Source organism: Hippocampus guttulatus, chromosome 2 (assembly GCF_054856545.1).
Source record: "Hippocampus guttulatus isolate MCC_2025c chromosome 2, RoL_Hgut_1.0, whole genome shotgun sequence".
NCBI classification, from domain to species: domain Eukaryota; kingdom Metazoa; phylum Chordata; class Actinopteri; order Syngnathiformes; family Syngnathidae; genus Hippocampus; species Hippocampus guttulatus.
The window spans coordinates 16540778-16568614 of record NC_141262.1 but is presented as its reverse complement, the minus strand read 5'-3'; the positions used below and the strand labels follow the sequence as shown (position 1 = coordinate 16568614).

Genomic DNA, 27837 nt, shown 5'->3' with positions numbered 1-27837 from the left:
GCATTTGTGCTTCCTATTTCAGGCTTGTTTCTGAAAAGCCAGGAAGCAGTGCTGACATTTAAATGCATCTGACAGCAGAGCAGAGAGCTAAAGGCCAACAATATTCTATTATAACCTACTCCTACAAAGGTGGCTGAGTACAATAATTCATTTCCATACCATTCACCACTCCAGCTTGAAAGAACACAATTAATTGAATTTGCTTCATTGTTGCCATTAAAAGGACACTGTTTGTAAATTACTAGGCGTAGTGTAGCTGGCAATTGAAATACACAAAGGAGCAAAGTAGAGATGACAATATGTCAAACATGTGCAATGCAAATGTTTGGCTATCGGAGTAAGTTGCACTCTGGATGCAATGTTGTTTTTTGTTTTTTTTCCTCTTGGTGGAAGAACCCTGTTGTGACGATGCCCAATCATGGCAGAGTAATTGAACACTTCATCTTTATTCACTGATTACTTTTAATAGCATCTTTTTGTCTCTACTGATCATCAGAGAGAAAAAGAAGACATATGAGAGCCTTCCTTGTACGTTGTAAGCATTGGCAGCAATTATGGCATTTGAAAAACTGGTTAGTGAAGTGGCACGAGTGAAAGACTGGAAGCCTGAATGAGCTCTGTGACACATGATACTCACACACAGTATGTTGCATTCGTTCTGTCATTTTTGATGGCTTTCTTGGAATGCAGTGCCTTGTAACTGTTTGCCCCTCAATGTAGTTTTTTTTAAAGTATTATTTTAGAGCCAGTTTGTTTGTTCATCTATGGCTCTCCTTGCATGGTGTGGAGAGCCTTTGTGTGTGTGTGTGTGTGTGTGTGTTTTTGTCAATTTATTTATTTATTTTATCCCAGCAGGTGTTATGCATACCAAATATTTAGTTGTGAGAAGACAAAAATGTAAATGCACACCCACACACAAACACACACGCACTTAAGTAATGGACTCCACAGGCTTCACAGCAGGACTGGGACGACGCAGGGATCAACAGAAGCAAGGACAATGAAACGGATTCATTTTGGCTTTTGAAGCAAGAGAAATGATGGAAAGGAGTGCGTGGAAGACAGAAATGAAAAGCGGTAACAAAGACAGAATAGAGATAGAAAAAGATAGATGGTGATAGAATGTCACCTCCATCGTTGTCCGTTCCGTCACTGCAGTCAGTTTCCATGACAACGCTGCAACCAGGCCCACTCCATCCAGCCTGGCACACGCAGCGCCAGCCACTCTGCTCCAGGGTACAGCGCCCGTGCCCGCTGCACAACCCTGGGCAGCCGTCTGAAGATGACACACGTACACAAAATCATCCACCCCAACAGACGTGTACACAAACGCGCGCGCACACACACACACACACACACACACGCACACACGCACACACACACACACACACATGCATAGTCATTCGAATTTGTTCAAAACTGCTTTGTAGGAATACTCATGAACAAAAATGAATGAAAAAATTAATACCTTTGACAACGATGTCCAAATCATGAGCAACTGCAGAGGCAAAAAGTGACGATGACACCATTTTCCAATCCAAATATCACAACGAATAATTAAAGTATCCCACATGCGCTCACCAATGTTACAGTGCTCTCCCTCCCAGCCGGGTTGGCAGATGCAAGTCCCATCGTGGCACTGGCCATGTTCTTCGCAGCGAGGATGGCACGCTCTCTGGTCGCATGCCGCGCCGAGCCAACCCTCCTCACACTGGCACTGGCCCTCGGAGCAAACTCCATGACTGCCACACGGGACTGGGCACAGTTCTGCCAGCGAGGTGGGTGGGGGTATGTGGGCGAGACAAGCATGTCAGTGTGAGAGGGGAAAAGAACAGGCTGAGCAGATGGAGCAAATTAAAAATTAAAAGATACAGTCAAAGTTACAGGGACTATGAAGTAAAAACTACAATTCAAAATCAAGATGGAAGCATCAATTAAAGGAAGAAGCAATTTTTATTTTTTTCTCATACCGAAGTGCAGGAGAACAGTGTTATCAGTTGAACCATATCATAAAATGATTTGTATTTACACTGCATCTGGAAACCTGCAGGGGCCTAAAATTTAGTTCTTTGCTTGACATGTGAAAATCTTTTTTTTCTCTCCTGTTTGATTTTCTGTAATTCCATTTTCCAAAAATCATTGTATTCCTTACCTCTTCTTGGGTCCCTATTTTCTATTTTAGTTTTCCACTCTCGACAGCGGAATAAATGGCATCTGTGAGTAGCGCGGCAAAGTGCTAGAGGCTCACAAAGACTACTTACCTAGCTGCACTGAAAAGTTATTTCAATTTAAATATAGCTCCCATGGAGAGGGTGGGAGAAATGGATTAAAGGTGGAGAGTGTTCAGCTCTCCTTTAGAGATACATTTAGCTATGCTTGGGCAAGAACAGGATTGAATCGTCAAGTTCTTTTTCATAAGGGCATCGTAGAGAGGGAATTCTTGCTTGCACCACAAATAGATATTCAGACCCATGGCCTGTCATTATCTCAGACTGCGGTATATCATAGTAATAAGGCATCCACATTCTTGAGGGCAAGTGCTCATGCCAATTGCCCATAAATCATCTTTACCAAGAACAGTATTAACTTTATGTGGTGGAAAGCCTTAAAACAGACATTTTGCCATCTGTCAAATGACACTGTAACAAGTACATGAGGTGTGTACCGCACTTTATAATTTCGACATTTTTGAATACACTGCGACTATTTTACTTGTCTTTTTTTTCCCAGATGATTGTTCTTCCTCCACATAGCATTGAAGACATCTCACTTTGAAGGAAATCTCAAACAGCGTTGTCAAAAAAAAATTAAAACAAAATCATAAAAATATTTATTAGTCCAGATTAAATGCCAAATTCTGCATTGCTCCAATGTAAATTCTTGAGGCGGCCTTGATTGAAATATAGCATCTATTTTTTCTATGAAGTCCATGTTCTTCCATCACTTCAAGTAGCTGGAGGACATTTGTTTGTGTGATAGCACTCACGATGTGCAACCCACCACAAAGATGGTGGTGGTTGCATTGCCTCAGTCATGAGAGGCAATGTTGCACATGGGCATGAAAATTGACCAGACAGCATATTAGATACAACTGCACAATCTAAAGCGGTGCCGAATATTTTAAATTTCGAAAGATAAAAGTAAAAATAAAGTACTGGAATAACATGGTTGCATTCTATAACTGTAAATGTGTTGTCCAGAATTGGCCAATCACATACAGACTCATGTTAAATGAGAGTCAGCAAGATGTCAGCGTTGAAGGGACTGTACCGCTGATTAACCCAAATAATCTTGAGCTATTCTTACAGGCTTGTCCAGACATTTTTGTTGTAACATTTTAATGAACAAGCCACAGTCTGCAGGGAGCTTTCACTGTATCAGATAAATCTCATGATCCACTAGTATCTTTCAGAAGAAAGGTACAAAAGAAATTTCAGGGCACTAAATAACACAGTGAACAGTCAGGACAGCCACATCCACTATTGGATGAGGGTGTGCATATTTGTGCAACTGCAATGTCACAATTTCCATTTTTTATTTTATTTTTTACAGTAGTGGTGAACAATGTTTTAAAATGATTTATCTACATGTAGGTCTCTTCATATAACAAAAATTAGGCATTTTAGCAGCAGTGTGTAGACTATTTTTGCCAACTGAAGAGGTGGGCATCGTCAGTCCGGTGATTCCATCAGTAAGTTTCCGTCAGTATTTTAGGCCAGCCCAGTCCGTCCGAGTCGTCGGCGAGAACCAAATGGCAATCAACTTATCAGTAATACCTCATACGCAGGTGCCGCACACCTGACACGCAGCCAAATGCAGAAAAAATAAAAGTGTTGTATCCCTTCCAGTGCCACAGATCTCAATGACATGTGTCACATATTAGATTTATTTCACCAATCACCAAACAGTGCCTGTGTGTTTGTTTGATGTCCATCCATCCATTATCCAAGCCGCTTATCCTCACAAGGGCCGTGCTGGAGCCTATCCCAGCTGTTTTAGAGCAGTAGGCGTTACCTACTGTTAACTGGTTGCCAGTCAATCGCATTTTAAGAGTGCTCAATCAACCTACCATGCATGTTTTTGGAACATGGGAGGAAAATGATGCAGGCACGGGGAGAACTTGCCAACTCCACACAGGAAGGCTGGAACCCGGATTTAAACGCTGGACCTTTGCACTGTGAGGCGGCCGTGCAAACTAGTTGTCCACCACACCACCAATGTGGCGGTCGTTTCTGTTTTGATTTTTTTTCTTCATTTGAGTGTCGGTTTGTGCCGCGCCTGCGTGTGATGTGGAAATTATGTTCTCAACACCGATTGGCTGTCGCAGACAGGGGATGGACTGGGCCCACGTGGGTCTGCCTGAAATACTGACGCAAACAGTGACGGGCTGACAGACCTTCCGTCAGTCCGACAGAGCGTCCACCTCTGGTCAACTGTATGTGCGCACACACAACACACAGTATCGTGGCTGCTATCCGCTCCTCTCATGGTTAGAAATCGCACATCCGTTGGAAATTGTACCTGGCAAGACCACTCATGACACTTGACCACTGATAAATGTGTGACATACAATCGCGTGTTTCTGACATGATTGAAAATCCAATTACTGTTTTACCAATGTAGCAGTCCGGTCCTGTCCAGTTGGGCTGGCAGGCGCAGGTGTCTGTCTCAGGGAGGTAGGTGCCATGTCCTGAACACTGCTCCTGACAGGCTGGCAACGGGTCATCACAGCTCACTCCTGCCCAGCCTGGAGAGCAGACACACTCCCCGCGGACGCACACGCCATGCCCACCACACTGAGGGTCCACGCAGTCCACTGCAGACAAAGAGAGGACAAACATTCGAGCTTCGGGGGAATGGGAGTCGTTAAAAGGGACCGATAGTGGCTGTCTAATTATAATCATCAGTTCACTGAGTATGAAAGCAGTGTTCTTTGCATCCCATCCAGGAGTTAACCGCCCTAGCTACAATCCCTGTATCTGTTCCACAACATTACATTTCATAGGACACTTAAAACCCGGGCTTTGATCAGGGGTGAAATGGCCTGGTTGAAATCTGCATGTGCGGGTGGTCTGTGTTAGTGTGTGTAATTACAGCTCTGAGCGCCGAGCCAAAGCTCAGCACAACACCTAAGCACAGCTCAGCTCGGCTCTGTTGCTCAAGGTCAAACGCGTGATTCAGGCTCTGCGGGCAACGAGTTACAGTACGGGGCTGTTTTGGAACATTGTGCTGAGAGGTTACAATTAAGTATAGTATAGAGCGATGAATAATGCGGCTCTGTTGTTTTTATAATTGGTTCTACACCAGAGAGATGCCAAATGACTGCATGACTGAGAAGCACGATTGTAAAAAGAACAACTCAGATTATACTGTAATATTTTCAATATTGAGTCATATTCTTAGCCCACTGTGCTTACGCAATGGCATGTCACAGCTATGAATCATGATCTGAACTTCAAATATGGAATGATTTATATCCTTGTTAATATACTGTTTCTATACTGAGCGGAGGAGAGACAAACATGCTGCCACAGTTTCTCTTGCACTTTAAATGCAAAGAAACAATTGCACAGGCGAATGTCAGCAAAGCGTGGCGTTTAGCAGGCACTATGGATCAGCACAAAGGTGCAACACATTGATATTGTTTATGTCACATAATGTTAGGGTGAATGAAACATTGCATCATTTGTATTTGCCCTTGTTTATGATGTCACGCTACTAACGCTTCTGCCGACACCCCATGTGCTGGAACCCTCACTCACCAAACTAAACTGGACGACGACAAGAAAACATGTCATGATAGTGTTACTCATTTGGCCTACAAACGTGTTTGGAATATTAAAAAGAAAATAATACACACACAAACATGTGTAAAATATATATATTTGTATGTAAAACAAACAGTGATTGTGAATTTGAGGTGCAAGTGCAGCCCCGAATATGTACACACACAAGCATATTGAACTAATGGCACTAGCATTAGCATTAGCACTAGCATTTTTACAAGTGCATTACTGTCATGGTTAATGCGTGTTAACCCGTTTTATGCTGGTGTTGGTGGCAGTACTTTATAATTTATCTGGAAATTAATTTTGCATCCTTTCATTCTACATTAATTTTTAAATATAGAAATGGTCTTTAAAGAAGGTTTCTCCACCAGACTGAAAGTCGACATCTATTCATGAAGCTCGCCTCCCGGCCTATTCACAAGAGAATTGTACATGTGCCCTCTGCCAAATGAAGACAACAGTGTCAGTGACGGTGACATACCGAAGAAATGCAGTTGTGCTCGATTTGGAATCGGCAAAAAATGTCTTGCATATTTTTGTGCGATGGGTAAAAAAAATGTGCACTTATTACTCTTTTTAATTTCTGCCATCACAAGCAGCAAGTCATCACAAGTACTGTTTGATGTAGGACTGGCTGTAAATGGCTGCCAGCTGGGGCAGCAAATTGGGTTGATGACAGTAGTTTACAGAAAACCAAATCACATATACAACCTAACCTCAATTCTCATGCACCCCCGCCCCCATGTGGTGAGGATAATTGCAATCATACACAAACGGAATTCATGTTTATATCCTCCAGTTAATAGCAAACTGATCGACACGCGAGTAACTTCATGGACCATTTACCGCCACTTACCACAAGGTAGAATGTCAATCCAACTCATTTACACAATTGCGATAATCAAACATAACGCACCTATATGTAAAGTGTGCAGGTGTTTGTTGGCGGAATGTGGAACCTTTGGCTGAGGAAAGTTAATTGTTTTTGGTAATTGGAGCAAACTCAATCCACCCCCCCGCCACACATTCTCATAATAAACAAAACTACTTCCAGCCATTTTATTTTTCTTGCAAGAACACACTTCCAACCATTGGTAATAGATTTGATCTTCACTCAGGTAGAAACCAATTGATTTTTCAATTCAGTTAATTTTCTGGGTCATCAGTCACTGTAAGTAAACTTCCCAACGATTTCAACAATGGTACCATAGTTTATTTTTTATTTCTGTAAACAATGTGAATGACTAAATCATGTAATGATTTTGGCAATACAAAGTAAATGATTACAAGTTGCGATAACGTAATCATGGTGTTGACATCGGTCCTTGACCATTTCATCACTGTAGTTTGTTTTTACCGACCATTTGATAGATGTGGCAACTTTTAAAAGCACTAAACACTTCAAGACATTTATTATCAATTAAAAGGGACAAGTATTGTGTCAAAGTACCTCGGGTCTCTCATTCTTGTTTGCATTACCAAAAAGTACCAGTGACATTATTTTTGCAACATATTCTGGAAGAATCAACCCTGAAAGGGGCCAAGGTTATAAAGGTCATGAGGCTGAAAAGTGTAACTGTTTAGGTGTTACTGCCTTACCCAATTCACAGTTTACTCCCTTGTAGGCTGGGCTGCATATGCAGATGCCGTGCATGCAGGAGCCGTGGTTGGAGCAGGTTGGGTCGATACACTGACCTTCCTCCACATTGCACTCTGCTCCCTTCCAACCGGTCAGGCACACGCACCTTCCCTTCTCATACACACCGTTACCGCTGCACAACACAGGGCACGAATCTGTAACGGGACAAACACAGATATACAGCAACGTGAAAAAAAAAAATAACACACATGGCACTGCAGTATATTAGCTGGGAGACCACAGTAACCCAGTGTGAGATGGGCGACGTACTCTTATCTCAGCCGCTGCATGGATTCAGCAAATCCTCAAACAGTCCTACACTCTTCTTCACGCATGCAGGCACGCGCACACACACACACACACACACCTACACACACACACACATACGCAAATCACACAAAAGAACACACACACGCACCCCGGCTTATCACTCACGCTGTTTCAATTTACTCAAGCACCACCTGAGCCCGGCTACCACGGCAACCCAAGAATTGGAGAAAATCCCCTCAACGTCACCTCACTTGCTCTGAACAGGCCGTGAAAACAATTGTGAAAATGAAAGATTAGGAATGAGGGCATTAGGGTTTTATAGAATGAGGAGCTCTCTTCATGCAAAGATGGAGAGCTGTGCTACAGGCAGCCACCAAGGCTGACAGATACCCACAACCCCTCACACGCACACACACACACACACATAAACACACACATTATCATCTCAATGCTGCTAGAGAAAAGGCATGACAGGTATACACTTCAAATGGATTTGATAAGATTTCCAACTAGTAATATTTTTTTAGGCTAATCTGAACTGAAAAAAATGTGGGCCGTTGTTGTCTCGTTTGATTCTCTGTAAATATAACCCAAAACATTCTGCGGCAATAAATGCTCACTTCACTTTTTACAATTCTTGCCATAACTTTTCAAACAACGAATATCACCATGCAACCAAATGAGCAAAGATGAGCGGAACGTATGGATAACGATGCCAGTAAATAAATCGTTGGAGAATACATCGAAACACCTGTTTCAACACAATGAGGCAGATACAAGTATTACAACCGAGGAGAAAAAAAAAACAGGGCGGGGCAGAAGAATATTGGAAATAAATGCAGGGAAGGCCAGAGGAGAAGATTACATTTCACACCAGGGAGTGAGAAAAGGAAATAGAGACACACTAGTAAAAGTCTGAATAAAAATGATTACTATGGTGATATACTTATTTAATACAGTTACGATACTCGGTTGCTGGGTTGATTTAACTACATATTAGGATGTGGTTTGTTTTTAGGTTATTAGAATATTTTTTTACATGCCACCGTAGGACACAACCAAACTGACAACTCCTAGCTGTGAATGCTCATTAAGCAAGCTTGTAGATGTTGCCTAATGAGCACCCTGTAAACAAATTTTAATAATCCTAAACTCAGATAAAATAATAACCATAAAAGTAATTCCCTCTTATCTAGATGTAGAAGTGGTACACGGGCAGAGTAAGAGGCCATTCAGTTGTGCCAGAGACACAATGTCATTATTATTAAAATATTGCACAGACCTTGGTGGCTTGTTCCCCCCACTTCATTTCACTTTGCCAATTTTGTGTAGATGTTTTGAAGTTCATGCAAGTCAGAGGTGGCTGGCATGTAAGTCATCATGTGAAAAATGTGGTGGAAGGGTCCCCAAAGAACTGCGGATGGACGGACAGATTTTTAAAGTCATATCCGCTTTAAAATGTCTGTTTTAAATGACCTCTGCAGATGGAATATTCTGTCTCTTGAGCAATTGTTTTCTGAACCTCGTTGAGCCTTTTTAAGAAAAAGTTGACCATGTAACATGCAAATAGATGCACTTGGAACAAAAACATGGAACAGATGAGAAGTTTTACTAGTTGTTTTTATTTATTATTGCACGAAGTGCAAAGCATAAGGCCGGTGTGAACATTTTCATTATGTTTATTTCCATACAGCACTGTATGTGTATTTGTATGCTTGATTATCCACAAAAAAACAAAACATATTCAGCGCTTCCCATAAAAATTTTGGGAAAGGTGTGACACGGGACTTCGAGACAATTTCATTTGGACCCAATCTGTATCACGCACACAAGATTGTTTTTAATGTTTCATTGTAAACTTCCTATCCCTGAAATTCAGAGGCCATGAATTTGTTTGGCTGTAAGAGAGTTGTTACCTTTTTTATTTTATTTATTTTTTAATAATTATTATTATTAATATATATATATATTTTTTATAAATAGCAGAATTACAAATGGCTATGCATTTAGCCATTCGTTTGAATCTAACATTGGCAAATCCATTGTGGGTTTAAACCCATAATCTGCATGCCAGTCTCACTTTACACAACATTTTATTTTATTTTTTTCATTACCTTTGGCACAGTTAGGACCCATGAAACCAGCAAAGCAGTGGCAGCGTCCAGCAACACACTCGCCATTTCCATTACATCCTTTGGAACAGCCATTCAGTGTTTCTATGAAACAGCATACACAGACATCATTAATGTATTCATTTATTCAAGATATTAACAAAAAAACAAGAAAATAATCCACGTTACTCCATCAACTGGCACAGCGTTCTGTTATTGAATGAAATATGTGATAAGCAATGGACGGCTCCCCAGACACAGAAGCTATATTAGATTAGCCTGATCCAGCTGCTATCACTCTCTGGAGACTGGCCAGGCACTCACTTACTCCGTGTTGCACTAAGCACATTATGCTGCATTACAGGTTGCAAACACACTGCACGCGCATTTACATACATCAGCGCTTCATCATCAAACTGTTTACAAGAACACAATTTGGAACAAGATTGAACACAAAATCTGCCGTTGTGAATGACCCAGTTAGTGGAAAACGGATTACTGCGTGATGTTACTGCTGGAACAAATGCATGCAGGGGTCAGTAAATAACGGCGCGTCATTGCATCATCACATTTAATTCCTGCCTTTAGTTTGACTTTGCTGCTATGACATTAAACTTTATGATGTCGACAGTGTCTTTAGATCACTGAACATGAATTGGGTTACTTGCCTACCTTCCATGCAGTCAGTATGGGTTCAGTAACCATTTAGTAATGGTGTGAAAGTGAGTGTGAATGATATTCTCTCGATATGTGCCTGGCAGCTTTCAACCAGAGTCAGCTGGGACAGACTCCAGCTCTCTGTGACATGATACGCGGGGTACAAAATGGATGGATGATTGGATGGAAGGATTGATGGATCATGTTTTTACTATTACCTCTACCATTAGTTATTGGTAAGATTGATTTCGTTTTTTTTTTTTTTTAATCCCAGAGTGCAAACAATGCAAGACATATTGCTTGATTTGTTTGTCTGAAACCCACTTTTTACTCAATTAACACAAATTAGCACCCAAACACTTGAAAGCAATTTACATGTGTGAACATCGCTTCTTTTTTCTCCATTTCTTTCTCTGACAATATCCAAACTTGTTAGGGATAGCATATAGTAGCTGGTAATGGTGATGTAAATGGTGGGTGCATCCATCTATCAGTCTCCATGAATGAGAAAGTAGCTTCTTGACAAATATTCAATCATCAAAAGACAACTGTGAATACACTGATACAGTCCGTGTCGTGATTTTATCATCGTCCAAAAAGCAGCAAGTGGCTAGGTAACAAATGGGCAAAGAAACTGTAACCACTACGATTTTTTTTTTAACAACATACTTTTGTGAATAATTGAGCATTGGCACAAGTAACTCACCTGGTGCTCTTCTAGTTAATATAGCCAAAGGAATATTCTGAGGACCATAACCACAAAGTGCTGGATGCTGGATATTGTGCCCTAAATGAGGGCACATACGGCACTTGTATGTGGTGCGCAGGTGTACATGTGCACTGAAAATATAAAATGTATGTATGTGAAAGTATGAGCCACTGGCCACTTTTAGCCAAGGATATAAAGGAAATAAAGACCAAATTGGATTGGGATTATTTAATATGGGGATGAGTTGAACAGCACAGGACAGAGTAGATGGATTTGTGTGGCTCAGTTGTGAAAAAAAGAGAACCAATTAAAACCCTTTTTGAGCCAAACCAAAATTGTTTATGGAGACCCTGATTCAAGTCGAGTTTCAAGTCAATTTATTATAAAGACCTTAAACACATGGCCACTGAGGAGGGCAAGAAAAAAAAAAAGAGAAACCTTGAGAAGGGGCTGCAGATGGGGGAATGCCCATTCCTGACTATTCTACACAGAAATGATGCTGTATTGTGCCATATAACATCAATGTAAGCCAGATGCTGTAAAATAGGTCAGAAGAATGAATCTCTTTATAATTTGTTCTTTCCATTTTCAGATGGTAACAACAAAACCAAAAACATATGAGCATTAGTAAGTATACTCTTCGCTTGTTAGGCATCAAAGTCGGTCAGGGCTGTCCAATGAGCCATACTGTATGAAGGGCAACGTTGTTTACAACATCACTGTAATGAACTCTATGCATTATAACTGAAATGGGAGATATATTTTTGCCGCATCTAGTTTATTCATGTTTTCTTTCTCCTCTGCCCATCTGGATCATGTTACAATATGGCAGACTGATCATCTGATCGATTGTGCCTGCGGTCCTCACTGATGGTGACCTTACTGACAGGCCAGCATCTTAAACTGACGCTGGTTACCGAACTCCAGGTCACGTAAGTCTAACCAATTAAATATAAAAATCAACCTCTATCCTGTGTCCTGTTTCCCCAATTTAGTATTTTTAATTTAAATTGAAATTGTAAAATGCAGGATATGGGATTTTTTTAATCCAAGAGATTTCAAAACAAATACATTAAAAATAACTTTTTGTTTTTCGACTGCCCATTCAAAGGGGAAAGAACAAATAATACACAGATTACAACCATGTGCTGTCCTGCTCTGGCCCTCTGCACATAGATCTACTCATGAGTCAAACCACTGCTGTCCGCTGCCTTCTTTTATTGAGGTTGCATGAATGACAAATCCTTCATTGGCATGGTCCACACACGTGCACACAGCCACACATTTTACAAACAAACACACACAGCGAAATGGTGCGACTCTTGCCTTGAGGCACGTGTGACACATGCTAATAAGACAGACAGTGCAGTTCCTCCACACACAGCAGTGCATCACTATAGAAACCAAAGTCATTTTCACCTCCATCACCTGTCATCGTCACACTGATGGAGAGGAGTGCCAATCATCTCTCACACAGTCAGGAAAACTCCTCATGTGAGTCTTCTATCCTCTTGGAAGAAAAATAAACTCGCGTGTGTAAATTCTAATATTGGATGTGGCACCTGACAAATGCAATGAGCAAGAACTCATCTGCAAGGTCAGGGAGGAGCTTTTATTCCTGAGAAGACGGCGTGATCTTACAGAAAGCTGGAGGTCGGCGAGGTTATAACAGTAAATTAAGGTCTCCATTTTCAGGTCACTATCATAGCTATAAAATTTTCCAACCAATTAACAAGCAATGCACAAAGATAGTGTATTTGACTATATGGCATGTGTGTGTGTGTGTGTGTGTGTGTGTGTGTGTGAATGCATAATCTGTTCTTTCCACTGACTAAACGCTTTTCAGTTGGAAATCATCCATGCCATAAGTTATTGCAGCTAAGTGTGATTATAAAATAGGTAATTCCGCCCAAGTGGTCTGATTGGTCAAATAAGCATTCCAATTGTAGTTTATGAGCCTTTTAAAGTTCCAGCAATGCTTTATGACCCTTGGGTTTTCATCTGAAATGAATTGACAATCATCTGACTAGAAATGCCCATTGAGTTTCTAACCATGATTTCATAGAAAATGTGTGGCCATCAATGCGGTCATAAACTCGTTTTTTTTTTCTTATTTGTACTTCATAGAGGAGGAATACGCATAAGAAAAAAATGGCTGATTTGAAAATATGCACAATTAGCCCAGCGTGTTCAGGCAGAGGGTATTCATTAACATAATGATTATGCAATTTCTTTCATCTGATATTGTATGTAGGAAGGCTTTTTTTTTTTTTTAATCATGACAGTCTCCCAGTCGTTTACAGTATATATCTGCTTGGCTCATGGTACCTGTGCAAATTTTCCAGTTTTTTTTTTGTCAAAGTAAGCAGCAATTACATTCTTAATGTTAGCAAGAAGGAGTCTATAAATAAGCAAAATGACACTTGACTGATGCAACACAAGCCTGTCGTCAGTCAACCAAACACATGCAGCTTTAAATGTTGTTTCACTGTCCCTTTTATTCCGACGAAGGAAATTAATGATCATTGTGATTGCCCATGACAGCAGTGGAGTACACATTATCGCATACCTCATTGCTTTTGCACCCACACTTTATGGCCACCCATGTGTTTTTATGACAACAAGCATATGAGGGTAAATCAGCATTGACTTGACGTATTGTTTCCATAGTTTTCATTCTCTCTCTCTCTCTCTCTCTCTCTCTCTATAAATATATGTACTGTATATAGCAAATGTTTTTTGTTTTTATTCGAAAAAGCATACATATATGCTGCTCCCTGACTTACTCTCAATATTCATTGCTGGATCTAGTTACTCTATGCCGCGCTGAAGCTCAATTTCTAAGCAATGATCATCTCATATCTTATCTTCCTCTCAGGCTCCAGTCGGAGCTCCAGCACATCGGGTCTCACATTAGAATGCGCTGCCTCATGGGTCAGTGGGTTTGATTTCCATCATCCGAAACAACACAGCGATAGCTCGGAACCATTGTTTGAATTGGCGGTAAAATGAACTTTTTCATCAGGGCTTTATTTTTTTTTCCCCTGGTGCGCCAAGCCCTTTGACACACTGCTGACTGCCATTCAAAGCCCATCACTTTTGACTATATTTACATGATTGAAGGGACGCTGATACTAACTCAGTTCAGAATATACAAATGAAACAAATGCCTGTTCTATGGCAGTCTTCAAACCTAACATGCCAAATGCTTGACAACCCTGGAATAACATTAATGTTTATTGGTTGCATGCTGTCGGTCATTACATAAAGGACTCTGCCAACATGGAAAAAAAAAAGTCATGATTTCAGAACAATGTTTTTTTTTTCACAATGTGACAGTTCAGCTAGATTACTTTGCAGCCTGGTCTTTTAAGCGGTGCTTAATATCGCAGCATTTTCACATCCATCAGTAATGATGATTACATCAGCAGGACATTTGTAACACCAGATTCCAAATACCGGTAGTTATAAATAGAGGTGCACATTCACGGGCTACATTTACTTTCATACATTTACTTAACCCTCCTGTTGTCCTCGGGTCAAAATGACCCGTCACTGTGTTAAAAACGCCCCAAAAACCCCCTAAATTATATTTTTTTAACTTGAAATTTTATGACTTTTCCTAGATTGGCCCCAACTGCAGAAAAATTGAAATGTTGTTTTTATTCACATTTCCATGGAAGCTGCCATGTTCCATGGAATTTACTTGTCGGAGTAATTCTAGTAAGGACACTACTTTTAATATCCGATACAGGTACCAATACTGCATCCTCGAAGATCGGCTGATACTACACGATCCGATTCTTACTTGTCGCTCTGACAGTTGTTCACAAAAGGTGGCCGGAATGTGCTTGACATTGATGTGTAAAAACACCATTGGTCACATGACAAAAACACAGGCACACGACAACGATGGCAACAGCCTGTCAGTGCCAGCGTTGTCACAGAACTAAATTTTTGACTTGAGTACGATAGCGGCATAAAATACCTCGGTACCGGTACTGAAACAATACCACAGGAAAAAAAGTTATTTTCTTTGTTTGCAGGGCAATGTTTTAAAAGTACTCGTTTCTTTACTCGTTCAATGGGTATAATCATTTGTAAAAAAAACAACAACTTCGCAGGCGACTGGAAAGTAGGCTGATGTACCCTTGACAAAAGGCACCAAACTCCCCCAACTGCTCACCGTCGAATCTCCAGTTTATCACACACAGTACTCACTAATGGAAGAACAAATAATAACCATGCAAATATTTTCATCTTCCATTTTCATTTGGTGAAATAAGTAGGTTTTCCGATAGTATCGTTTTATTCTGAAATGCATTTTACATCGTATGGAACTTGGCCTCTCAGCTATCTAAATTTTGCAACCTCTCAAAGTTTTGAGTAGTACTTTCATTTCACATAAACCCAAAAATCCAAGTGAAAATGCCGCCGGTTATTATGCAGTTGTCAGTAGCCCTGCATTATTTACACTTCAAATTACTCCCGGGTCCATGTGTGTCATAATAATCAGCAATGTACCAGGTTTTGCCATTCCTACGCGCAGTCCTTATCATTCTGTTTCAAATAGCTGTCTTCTTGTCACACCAAGCTCACTTGACTTGAACAATATGGAAGTTCTCTTCAAAAGTAAATGACTTGACACTTCAACATGTCAGTCTGTTTTTATACATGAACAGATGAAAGCTGAGAGAGGAAAAGATAACGAAGAGCTCAGAGACAACGCGTTACAGCGGAAGCGTGTTGTGACTCAAACCGGCCAAACGATTGCAACCTGTAAAGATGCAAGTTGTCTTCTCACCTATGGGAGTGCTGTGGAGTAATACTTGCTCGAGGTTGCGTCCATCATTGTAGAGAGCCAGATGCCAGGTGCCAGGGTCCATGTACTCAATAAAGCGCGTTTCTTGGAAGCCGCTCAGCAGCAGACCTTTCGGTGCTTTGCCAGCTGAAACATGATCACTCAAAGATCTGGGCAGCGCCTTGCCTTCCAGCAGTTTCACAAAGTCGAACTGAACACAGAAGGAAACATCATCAAACAATAGTTAACTGCATTCACAAAGAGAATTAGTGCACATGCAATTTCAAGGGGAGACCTTGGAGGGCAGAGCTTTTTTGTTGTTTTGTTTTTTTGGGTGGAGATGGAACAAGCCAGTTGCATTATTGAACTGATTTAAAATCTCCAACCTTCACTCTTAAAACCTCTATCAGAAGTAACGCCCTTTTGGTCAAAAAAAATTAGATGGACCCGCTACTTAGCATGTTTTCTATCAATACAACCCCATTTTGGAGGTTGTTTTGTCCAGGTCTTTGAATAGGAATATACCAATTCGAGCATGATTTACAAATGTTTTAAAAACGGACATGTGAAAGATGTGAAAACTGATCTGCTAACCAGGGAGTGTGTCAAATGAGCAAAACGTCTCTGCAGTTAACTTAAGTTGGCACCCTCTGAGAGGGGCAATATATGCAAAATCAGGGTGTACTATAAGTTTCCATTCATAGAATTAAAAAAAAACATTTTAATAAAAACAGTTTTCATTGATATAAAATGCTCTACATAATGAGTAATGCTTTGACAACAGAAATGGCCTCAAATACACTAAACGAGACTTGCGCTGGCACGCAAATTTTTATACACAGGAGTGCACGGGAGTCAGTATACCAAAATGCGGCCCATTATATCAATCACAATATATTTTTCATATCTAAATGTATTTTTTTTCCTTGGTATTTAGCGTGAATCTCAAGAAATTGAATGACATAATGCCTCAACCGCAAAGTATAACATTGCAAAAGAGTCCTGCCTGTATGCTAGGGATACCGGTAGGAGGAGGTCATGAAAATGAGACGCATGTAATCCGGAAATCTTTATATGGGTGAACCAGTGGTGAGTCCCCGTATTTGTCGCTCCTTCCAGCTTGAGGCCAGTAGATATCAGTGTCACATGATCGCCAGGCTCACTTTGCTCATTTGCCAACATGCAGAGCTTTAACCACAAAACGGATCGAAATTAATTAAAAAACTAATTGAAATCTAATTAAGATTTTAACCACTCACTCTGTACTTTTAATTTACTTCCAAATGCTTAAGTACATTTAATGTCATAAAATTACATTTGTGTTAAGATACTTGTATTTTTATTTTCAGGTACTTTCGACGATATTGATTTTCTCGGTTGATGCTTCCCCTGAAAATATCACAGTGATGGATGACTTTTTTCTGACCCAGTCAAATGTTTGTTTTCCCCTATTACGCTAACATTTCCGTTCCCATTACTTTTAAATTAATCTTGTGATTGCGGCGCTGACCTAAATGTTTTCAGAATAAAAACCTTCAGAGCTACCTATAGCACAAATCCTTGTTTTAATTACGGCATTCTCCTCAACTTTCACACCTGTTGCCAACAGCGCGCGCACAATCGGTTAGTGAGTGAACATGCAATTTAGCAACTGCGATGTGCAATTTTCAACAATCAATTATATTTCAGTCTATCCTGATGATGGTTTGAAAGAGGGTGCATTATCATTATTATTAGTAGTAAACATACTATATACTTTGTGCCAATGTAACCAAGCATCCAAGTCTTGAATCGTACGCCCCTTGTCTGTTCTTCAGCCTGCATTAACCAGGAAGGAGGTTACTAACAGACAAATGAACAAACAAAGCCAAATGCATCGTTTCTTTGAATTGTTTTCAGTTTTATTAATGGTTCAGCTGTGGTGGCGGTCCAAGCTCTAATTAGTGGCCTTTGAGTTATGCAATATCTAATCATTAAGGCATTGTTAAAACAACAAATCTAATTGTGGTCTAAGAGATTTGCATAGTATTGCATGTGCAGTATGTATACTATATGTAAAAGAGTAGCCAGTGCCACTTTTCATGCTGATCTGCATTTATTTTATTGAATGCTCCTCTTCATATTGTGTCATTGGCACAACAGATGCTCAAATACAGCTAGATAAACTAGTAGGGAATCAACCACTAGTATTTGACGCTCTCCTGTTTTTCCTGTGACCTGCTGTAGTTCAGGGCGGGCGGCTTTAAAACCACACTGCAGATGAAGAATTACTGCGTTCAATTTCGAGATTGACTGAAAACTGGCACACGGGCAGCTTAATCAGAAGCACTGCCTTTCTCTGTATGAAAGGGCAAAAAAGACATGCACAAAAAAAAAAAATAGAGTTTTCCAGGCGTTTAGCCTTTTGCTTCCAACATACCAAATGTGTTTTTCAACTCAGAAAATTGATTTAGGAGAAATCTCTAACTTTGTTAATATTTATATTCAAGTACATTTGTCATTAATGTCAGGACTCATGGCAAATTTTAATTGGGTCAGAATGTCAGACATAAATGGCATCAGCTATCTCATCGATACTGTAGCAGGCGCAAAACTACTTGGCTTAAAATGTTGAATTCATGATTTTTGTAATGAATCAATATATTTGGTGTTTTTTATTGCTCATTTATATGTCCTAAATGGTTTGGGAAACTGGTTAGTATGACATTAATAAGTAACTATAGTTCAAATTGTTTTACCATCTTGCATATTTGTTCTTTAGTAGGCAGTGATCTTTTTATGACTTTGGGTACAGTATTTTGGAACTTGTGTGTGAGCATCATGACATGTTGCTAGCTGAAAGAGTGTCTGACGCGACGGTGATGGCTCACCTGTGTGTGTGTAGGTGGTATATTCCTGCGTCCGTAGACCCCCAGCAGTGCATTATGGGAGAGGGAGAGATTGAACTTGATGTGGGTCGGGTGGTGCACAGTCATATGAAACCTCCAAAAGACTCCTGGTGGGATGGCCTGATTCTGTTGTGTTCCAATGTCGACCTCACCACGGTCGATGGTCCGTCCGCGCACCCACTTCTCTGTCGAATCAAACCACATATAGGTGATATAAAGGTCACATACTGTAGATTTATCAAAGGGAACGCGGGGCTTGCTTCACCATCAAAGGACCAATTAAATACCAGCTCCATATCCTCAACCATCATTGGGATCACCACTCTTACTAATGAAGTGAGACTGAAGAGACATCAGGAATGACTCTTCGCTGTAGAAATCCTGCTTTTCAAGAGACTATATTGGCAGTCCTTTGGATACGCCCCGCATTGAAGATGACCTGCTTTAAAAGAAAGTGTTTTGTCTGAGCACTATCCACAGGGACTGCGGCATGGGCAACTTTAGTATCTTTGGAAAAGAAAGAAATAGAACGGAGAAAAAGGGGTGTCGACACCCATGCATGCAATCACATATGGAATCACGGCGGAGAGATAGCGTCTTGAGTAAGTGTGTGTCTTTGTGTGTAAGGAAAATTGATATTTCCTAAAGTCCTTAAGCCATTAGCTCATTGCATCTCCATACGCTTTTATCAAACAATCTTTTGTGTTGTGGGGTGGTGAGGGAGGACCTCTTCAGCCCTCTTTGTGTCTGCCTTTATGGAGGGATATATCTGTGCTTCTAAAAGAAAATGGAGGAAATACGGTGACAGAGAAGAGCCCACCGATCGTTACGGCCACAAAGGCAGATGAACATTTAGGGACAGATTCATGGATGAGTCTGCATGCTCTCTATCGACAATGGCCGCAGCTTTACCACTCCATTTTGGCAACTTCATGCACACCCTCAAGCCGGCTGTCATATATCTTGTGCCGTCAAATGACAGTGAGTAAGAGAACACAGAGAGATACCACTGTTCATATCATCAGTGTTCTTTACTTATTACTATACTATTACTCGGGTCTTGCTTTAGAAATGGTGACACTGCAGTCACAAAGAATCTTGGATTGACACGTTACGGGCATCAGCTGATCATTCTTAATGATCATTTCATGACTTCCCATGATGAAAAATCAAGAAACAGAAAAAAAGTTAGATTTTTTTAATTGATCAAGTCTAAGCTCACTTCTACTGTAAATGTCGATGATAGTGTAATGTATAAGTATGAGCATTAAAACAGATTTCAACAGACATATAAACAGGCTGTTACGTGAGGAGTGTGGATTGTGCTAACCACAAAAGGACAAAAATGGAGCGGAATAAATAAATAAATTAACCGTTCTGGATTTCCAAGTAAAGTGATTTAAAAATCACTGGGAGAAAGGAATTCAACCGGGAAATGTATTTTTGTAACAACGTCTGAGGTCTACCAGAATTTTCAAAACAGGCAATTTGAGTGTCCATGCAAAACAATCCCTGCCCAAAAGCTCAGCGTCCTTTGGTTCGGATGTGATTGGGCAGAGAGAAAAACACAAAATGCTCTCCAATTATAGTTGGAGGATGGAAGCAGCTTGGCAGAACTAAAGTATGCTTTTATGCATTCCTGCTGAGTATACCTCCCTCTGTCTATTCCCCTTAATCCTCACTCCTGTGCTTCACCAAGAAAATAAAGGCCAGCAGAGGGATGGATGTCCCAAGGAAAGCAGCCTTTTATTCAACTCTAGATGAATAGGCAGACACAAGCGCAGGCAGCACGACAGGCCAGCTGACTGGCAGGGAGATGAGCAACCAGGTCCTTCTGATGCTAATTACTGTACTGTAGCTCTTCTCGTCTGATGCAATATGAGGACAGACACCAGAGCTCGGGGCATCTGCAAGTCTGGGGATTGGGTAAAGTGAGAGTTGGTGGGCAATATTTGGAGGAGGAGGAAGAAAAAGTTGGGCGGGGGGAATGAGCCAAGAAGAGACTAGCATGTCTAATAGAGAAGCTGGCAGTGTCAATTTACTGCTGCTGATGCAAGAAAGAGGAAAAACCCTTCTTGTGTCTATCTCAGCAGAAAAAAAAAATCACTTTTTTTTTTTTTTTTTTTTTTTACAAGAAACAGCAGAGGATGGAGACATTATGTTGTACCATCAGAAAACAGACAGATTCAATGGTTACTCTGAAAGTTCTGCTCTCTGATGTCAATCAATATTTAAAAGATCATCAGCTTGATTTTGAACGCGCTTCTCTGCCTCCAACCTTGTTGGAGTTTACTGTAAAACTAAACGGCCAAAAGACTTAGACTCAATATATTTAAACAACAACAAATGCTTCGTTTTTAAAACATTGCTCGCATTGTTAATGGCATCTCATTCTAATGCTAATTGAAAATTAACATCGACTTGGAGTGATGCCCCTTCAAAGTAATGAAGGGCCTTGAAAGATAAGTGAAAATGCTGAAAATTGGCTGGCGCTCTCTATTTTCAGAAAACGCTTGGCACTGTTAGGGTTAACCCATTAAGTCCCAAGCCTTGTGGGAATAACATAAGATAAAATAAATATGATAAACCGATAAGTGCAATGCTTCAATGTGTGCAAAGATGAAACCAAGGCACATCGATCTCCTATTGGTCATAGGAATATACAAAGAAGGTTTGCTGTACAGAATAATGAAAAAAGCACCAAAAAACCCCAACATTGAGCACAGGTGTCTTTTGTTGACTTTAATAGTTATGTGGGCAATTTAGGGGGGTACACTACACTCGAACACTTGAAAAGCACAACTGCAGGACATTATTCTCATTCATGCAGTGAAAATTGAGTTGTGCTGCTCTCAAACGCAAAGACAAAACAAGGCAGCAAATATTGAGCATGTGCCGTCAGTGGACGCTTATTGCGAACGTGTCCCTAAAACCAACATTCTTACAGGCCGCATGCAAATATGTCACCAGAATGATTTTCGTGCATGGTGGAAGCAGATTATCAACACATCATTGAACACTGTTAGCTGATGATTTAATCACTAACACTGTTGTGCCACTCAGGATACAAAAGAAGAGCGGGCTCCAGAGGTGTTTAGGGGAGGAAGAAAAAAATTGCGGTTAAAGAGGGCTGGGGTCAGAGTTGTGAAAGTTCATGATGTGCGCAAACTAGTTGAAAGTTGAGCTCATAAATTTTAAAATGGCATTATCCTCAAAATACTGCCATGTCCGCTTAGTTGCCATCCATCCAGCCCACACTAGTGGAAAGCTGCAACTTGCTGGAACTTGGAGGACTTAAAGCAAAAACAGGACTGTGGTCTTCAAAGCCCAACACTGAAGACTACAACAACCCTGTTTTTGTGCAATACAAATGCAGTAGAAACCAGGCTGAGGCAGATGAGCAATGAGCCGTCGCACACTCCACCTAAACCCTCCTCTCGTTTTCAGGCGGCGGTAAAACGCCAATCCACCTGCGACTTGCCGTGAACTGCTACCCCTCATTGCAAAATTCAAAGGGAAAGAAATGCAATGTCTAAACCCTAGCACAGGCTAACAAATCCCTCATTATTTAGCACAACTTTCCCGAGTGAGGCAACCACCACGGGCTCTTTTTTTTCCCCTCTTCAAGGCGCCTTCATGGTTTATATTTTGATGATGAATGCGGCGGCGTGAGGCTCTGTGGCTTGGGTTGCCAAATTAGGACTTCATCCACCAACATATGAAGGATCTTTTGCCAGAAATTTAGCCGGATTTTCTCCTGGGAGTCTTATGAAACCTGGCAGTCTTGAAAAAAAAATTAAATAAAAAGGAAATGAGTGAGCATGAGCACGTCCACAAAAACAGTAATCGGACAGATATTCCATGTTCAGTTCACGATCGTCCAAAAATATGAACGAGTTCATGAACTTTTGTTGATTGAACTCGTTCAAGTACACCGATCGCTGCGGTCAATTAGCTTACTCGTGTGTCATCTGGAACTGTAACACGGCCAACTGTTGTCAGAGATCTTGAACTGGTTGGTCTGATCCACAGTAGAGTATGTTTTTGGTTTTTTTTTTGGTTTTTTTTGGGAGGGGGTAGGGCAAAAACAGTGTTGCCACAGTTACCTTGGAAAAAAATAACTTTATTAATTAATACTTGCTTTAAAAAGTTAGTTACTTGACAGATTACTTGATTTTTGCAAATAACTAAGTTAGATTGCAAGTTTAATCGTTACAGTACATTAAGGAGGTACCGACAACCCTGTTTAGCACAATCACAATCTGGCGGGGTCCTCGTTTTAAGAATGAATGAATGAATGAATGAATGCATAAGGTGCTGTGATCCATGTTTGTTTGTTTGTTTTTTTGGAAGCTTGACAACACTCAGTCGACAGCAAAGTGTCACAAACCGTAATATTTTTGTTTTTAGCTGACCCAAACTCAAAAGAGGGAATGTTTTTTCCGGCTTGAAAACACAAATCTCTCTCACTCAGCCATCGCTGTTTGGTATGGACACATGAATCTGAAAATGTGACACCACGCATACATGACGTCACTCCCTCAGACGGGAATATCAAGTTGAAGACCCTCACAATGGCTCGCTATCTTCAATCTGTAAATTCTTGTAAATTACAGTTATTTGCATCGGCAGAAAATTTATTCAAAACTGTTTGTTGGCCACATTTGGAACAGCCCTGATTCTTATTTGAGCATATCCGAGTCTGTGCTTTTATTGTCTTTATCACTCTTTGTGTTGCCATGACACAAATCTGAATTGTGCCATTTGGGAGCAGAAAAATCTGAATTGTGTCACGGGAATCATTATCTATAAATAATGCCCACGATCTGCTATTTTCATTGTTGCGTGTACACCTGGCCAGCTAATGACTGAGCTACTTTAGGACATGGAGCACAAGGTCTAATTATTTTTTCTTGCCTAGGGGTTATTCAAGTTAAACAATTACATTTTACATAATGATTTTTCAAAGGAGCGAAAATGTATTTGGTGTGGATGTTATTAACCCTGAGATAGATTCTAATGAAGCAAATAAAGAAGTAATAGTGCAGCCGACGTCTCGGATAACGGGACATGTCTGGAGGGATCAAAACTGGATGTGTGTTAGTCCACATTAGAGTGTTTGATGTCGGTCTCTCACACTAGTGCAGAAAACATTAACAGTGTTCCAAATGCAAGCAAAATTGCCACAGGATGAATAAAAATATCACAATGGCTAAGGTCTCTACAATTACTTCGATTCGATGAAGGTCTTTTTTGAGCAGGTGGCTTAATAAGCTTTCAGCCACCTCTCTCTACTCTGCAGCCTAATGAGTGTCAGTCAGAGTCAGGAGGAGATAATGCTCTTGGCCTTCAGGCTTTCCATTACTCTCTCGTCCTCACCGTCCACCATCAAAGCCTCAGGTTATGTCTGTGACTGACAAGTCTGCCTGTCTACAAATTTACTTATACCAGGAGCCTGTGAGATTTTCATTGGTGCACGTTATCTTAACTACAATTTTATTGACTTTTTTTCCCCCCGACTTTGGACTGTGTAAAATATGTTATTCTAGAAAACAAATATTTTGTATTGGAATAAATAATTACCATCATGTAAAGATTATATTAGACCTAGTTTGGAAAACAGTGGTTGCTTTTGAATAAAAAAACAACAACAAACAAACAAAAAACTAAAACGAAATCAAAAGAAGACGAAAACAAATTGCTTCCAATAATTTGGAGAAGTCCAGATATCACTTAGCGGATTCACAGCTCGCTACAGCCTGAGACTCAAATTTGATGCATGATCAATAAGGAAACTCACTGTTTTCTACTCAAAGAAAATATCCTTTGAAGACACATTATCCATTATTTCATAATAAATTAAATCAATTGCAAATACATGTGAAGAGTAAAACTTGTACAAATAATGAGGTCACACGTTTAGACTTTTGTGTATAAAATAAGATGCACAAGTTAAAGTCCACATTATATAGCAAATGTGCTTGGCTACAAATACAGTAGTTGGGCCCCTTGGCTGGCTATTTATTTCCAAAAATGTATCTGCCGGTCAGCCATTCTCAATTTCAGTGAACTGTGTAGTGAAGTACAGTGGCCCCCGTGTACTCATGACCCAGCACTTGGAGGGCCACTCTTCTGCATATTTTTCATCTCTCCCCGTTGCAACACATCTGATTCAAATGAACAGGTTCTGATGTTGAAACTGTTCATTTGAATCAGGTGTGTTGCAACGGGGAGAGATGCAAAACATGCAGGATAGTGACCCTCCAGGACTGGAATTGCCCAACCCTGGGTTAGATGGTTACATTTAGGGTTTTCGCATAGGTGTCAAACTCAGGTCCTGGAGGGCCGATGTCCTGCATGTTTTCCAAGTCTCCCAGTTGCAATACACCTGAGTCAAATGATCAGATCATCAGCAAACTCTGCGGAAGCCTGACATTGAACCTTGATTTTGGGACCAAAGTGTGCGCGTATGCGTCAAGAGCAGAGCTTTGATTCCATCACTCGTCTCGATTCCCTTGATGTTGCCTTCACTTTCATGCATACTGTAAGAATAAAGATATGCTTTATAAATCAATAACTGCAGTACGGTACCCTTAGAGCAGGGATGGGCAAACTACGGCCCGCGGGCCGCATCCGGCCCGTTGGTCTTTTTAATCCGGCCCGCCGAAGATTGGTGCACAATTAAGGTTTGATTGCATTCATTTGGCTGCCGCTGCTCAACCCGTATTGTTTTGTCTTTTTTGTTATTGTAAAGTGTCCTTGGGTGTCTTGAAAGGCGCTTATAAATAAAATGTATTATTATTATTATTATTATTATTATTTCGTTTGGACTTGTAATGACAGGTATTTCAACACCAGGTGGTGCAGTTACTTCAAGTTGCAGAGCACAGGGAGGGAGGGGAAGACGAAGAAAGAGGGAGAGAGTAATGACCATGGAAGGGAAAGTGATATGTATCTGATTAAACGAAGCGGGTAACAAAGTACGAAACATCCAGGAGATGCCTGGAGTCGGAAAGATGAAGACTACGAGACTTTGAAAAACAAGGAAGCGATTCTTACTCAGTCCGATTCTGGCAATTTCCATGCTCAGAGTGAATTGCTTGTGGCTCGAGTAAATGAACATTTCCTAGAATGGTTTGATTGTTATCATGTTAAAAACTTTCCGCAAACTGGACTGCTAATAAGAGTCGGAGAGCAGTCAAATGTGTAGAGCGTGAACAACAGGGGGCTCAGTACACATCCTTGAGGAGAACCGGTGCTGAGTGTGATGGTGGAGGAGAATGTTACATTATTACTGGCATACAAAGACAATGTGCTATCTTCTTTATTTTCTATTTCTATTTCTAACTATTGGCCCGGCCCTCCACAATATTTTCTGCTTCTCATTTGCCCCCCCCCCCCCCCGGGAAAATAATTGCCCACCCCTGGGTTAGAGGGTTAGGATTAGGGTTAGGGTTTAGGGTTAGGGTGAGAGGTTAGGTTAAGAGGTTTGGGTTACACTTTCCCTATCATATGACATCAGCCATATGATTTTAAAATGTAATGGCAGTTTCCAATATATTAGTGTATTAATAGATAGTTTGTGTATCACAAAGCTGTACTGTGAATACAGTTTGAATTGATGAATTTAATTTCTTTCACTTACAGTGAGCAGAGAGATTTGAATGCAGGATGACTAGCAAATCAACATGTTGTTCCTCCAAAGCTTTTTAAACTTGAGGCCTGGGGTTCACTAACTGATTATTGTGGATGTGTGGATACGCGTGCATATGTGTGTGTATGCGGACTGGTGTTGTGCACACCTCCTGAGAATGTATCCCAGCGTGAGAAAATCAATGAGACCAGTGTAACATGGACTCGCCCATCAGCATTTTCTCTCTCTCTCTCTCTCTTTTGCCATCACTCTATGCCCCCCACTCTCTCTTTCTCCCCCTGACACATATCTTTTCTCATATACAGTATAGACTTGATCGACACGTTTTCTTACACAGCGCTCCCACTTCCCTTAAATTTCTCTCAGCATACAATATTGATGTGCTTTTGAAGAGCCCTCTGTCACATTCTAGTGGTCTGCACTCCATTTCCAACCACAGGCAAGAGTGAAGAGAATTTGGCATTAACTCCCATTTCAGCAATGAATGCTACCGTGGCATTGGCTCAAGTGCCATTCTTCAAGCCCCACAATCTTTACTTGATAACGAGGCAATATGCACCAAGCGAAGGTCACTTTGATTCAATTTATAAAATAAATTCATCTGATGCGTCCGACTGACTGAAATGGTAGCCACAAACTCCAGCTTATTTCATTAATGTAGAAACGTGATTTCCAGAACATGCTTTCTGCAGCACTCTGGGTACTTCTCGGTCGGCATGTCAAATAAAGCAATATTGAAGCATGTGCACTCTCAAACACGCAGCAGGATTTGATTATCACGGGGTGAGTGGCAATTACAGTCGTGCTAATGACAAATACTTTTACTTGTGTAGAGCTATGAAGGGCGTCTGATGATGTGAATAAACTGCAGGAGAGTTCAGGCACAGACCATCAAAACATAATGCCTATCTCCGTGTAAATGATACGGCATGTAAATGGCAATCTCCTGCTGCTGGGATAATGAAGCAATAGCTAGTTTGAATGTTTGCATTCAGACAACACATTTAAATGTATACCTGCTATGAAAACAACCTCAATTATATATTGTAACAGCAGGGTTGGAGAAGAAATTGAGGACTTCTTTTTTCATGTATTTCTTCGTCTATCAAGGTAACTGGTCAGTATGTAATGTAAAAGGCATATTCCCCAATAAATTGCAGATTTGAAAAGTGTGGATTTTCAAGCATTGTCGAAAGCCTGCGAATCAACCTAAGGCAATAAAAATGAACAAACAGGGCATGAAATCATTGTGCCAAACGTGATTAATCTATCTTTCTATGTGAAGAATTGACTGTAAAATAAGGAGAAAGTGACAAGTG

The 27837-nt window shown here is 40.6% G+C and overlaps 1 protein-coding gene across 1 annotated transcript in view; it reads right to left on the bottom strand.

Moving 5' to 3' along the window:
• The window catches only part of tenm1 (teneurin transmembrane protein 1), a 184870-nt gene that overhangs the window by 66880 nt on the left and 90153 nt on the right, over positions 1 to 27837 (bottom strand). The window contains exons 7-14 of the mRNA XM_086099239.1: positions 18847 to 19049; positions 15980 to 16187; positions 9813 to 9914; positions 7389 to 7583; positions 4616 to 4816; positions 1582 to 1767; positions 1469 to 1498; positions 1130 to 1276 (exon numbers count right to left, since the gene is read on the bottom strand). Of these exons, the coding sequence (XP_085955365.1) occupies positions 1130 to 1276; positions 1469 to 1498; positions 1582 to 1767; positions 4616 to 4816; positions 7389 to 7583; positions 9813 to 9914; positions 15980 to 16187; positions 18847 to 19049 (1272 nt within the window). The remainder of the gene's footprint in view (positions 1 to 1129; positions 1277 to 1468; positions 1499 to 1581; positions 1768 to 4615; positions 4817 to 7388; positions 7584 to 9812; positions 9915 to 15979; positions 16188 to 18846; positions 19050 to 27837) is intronic.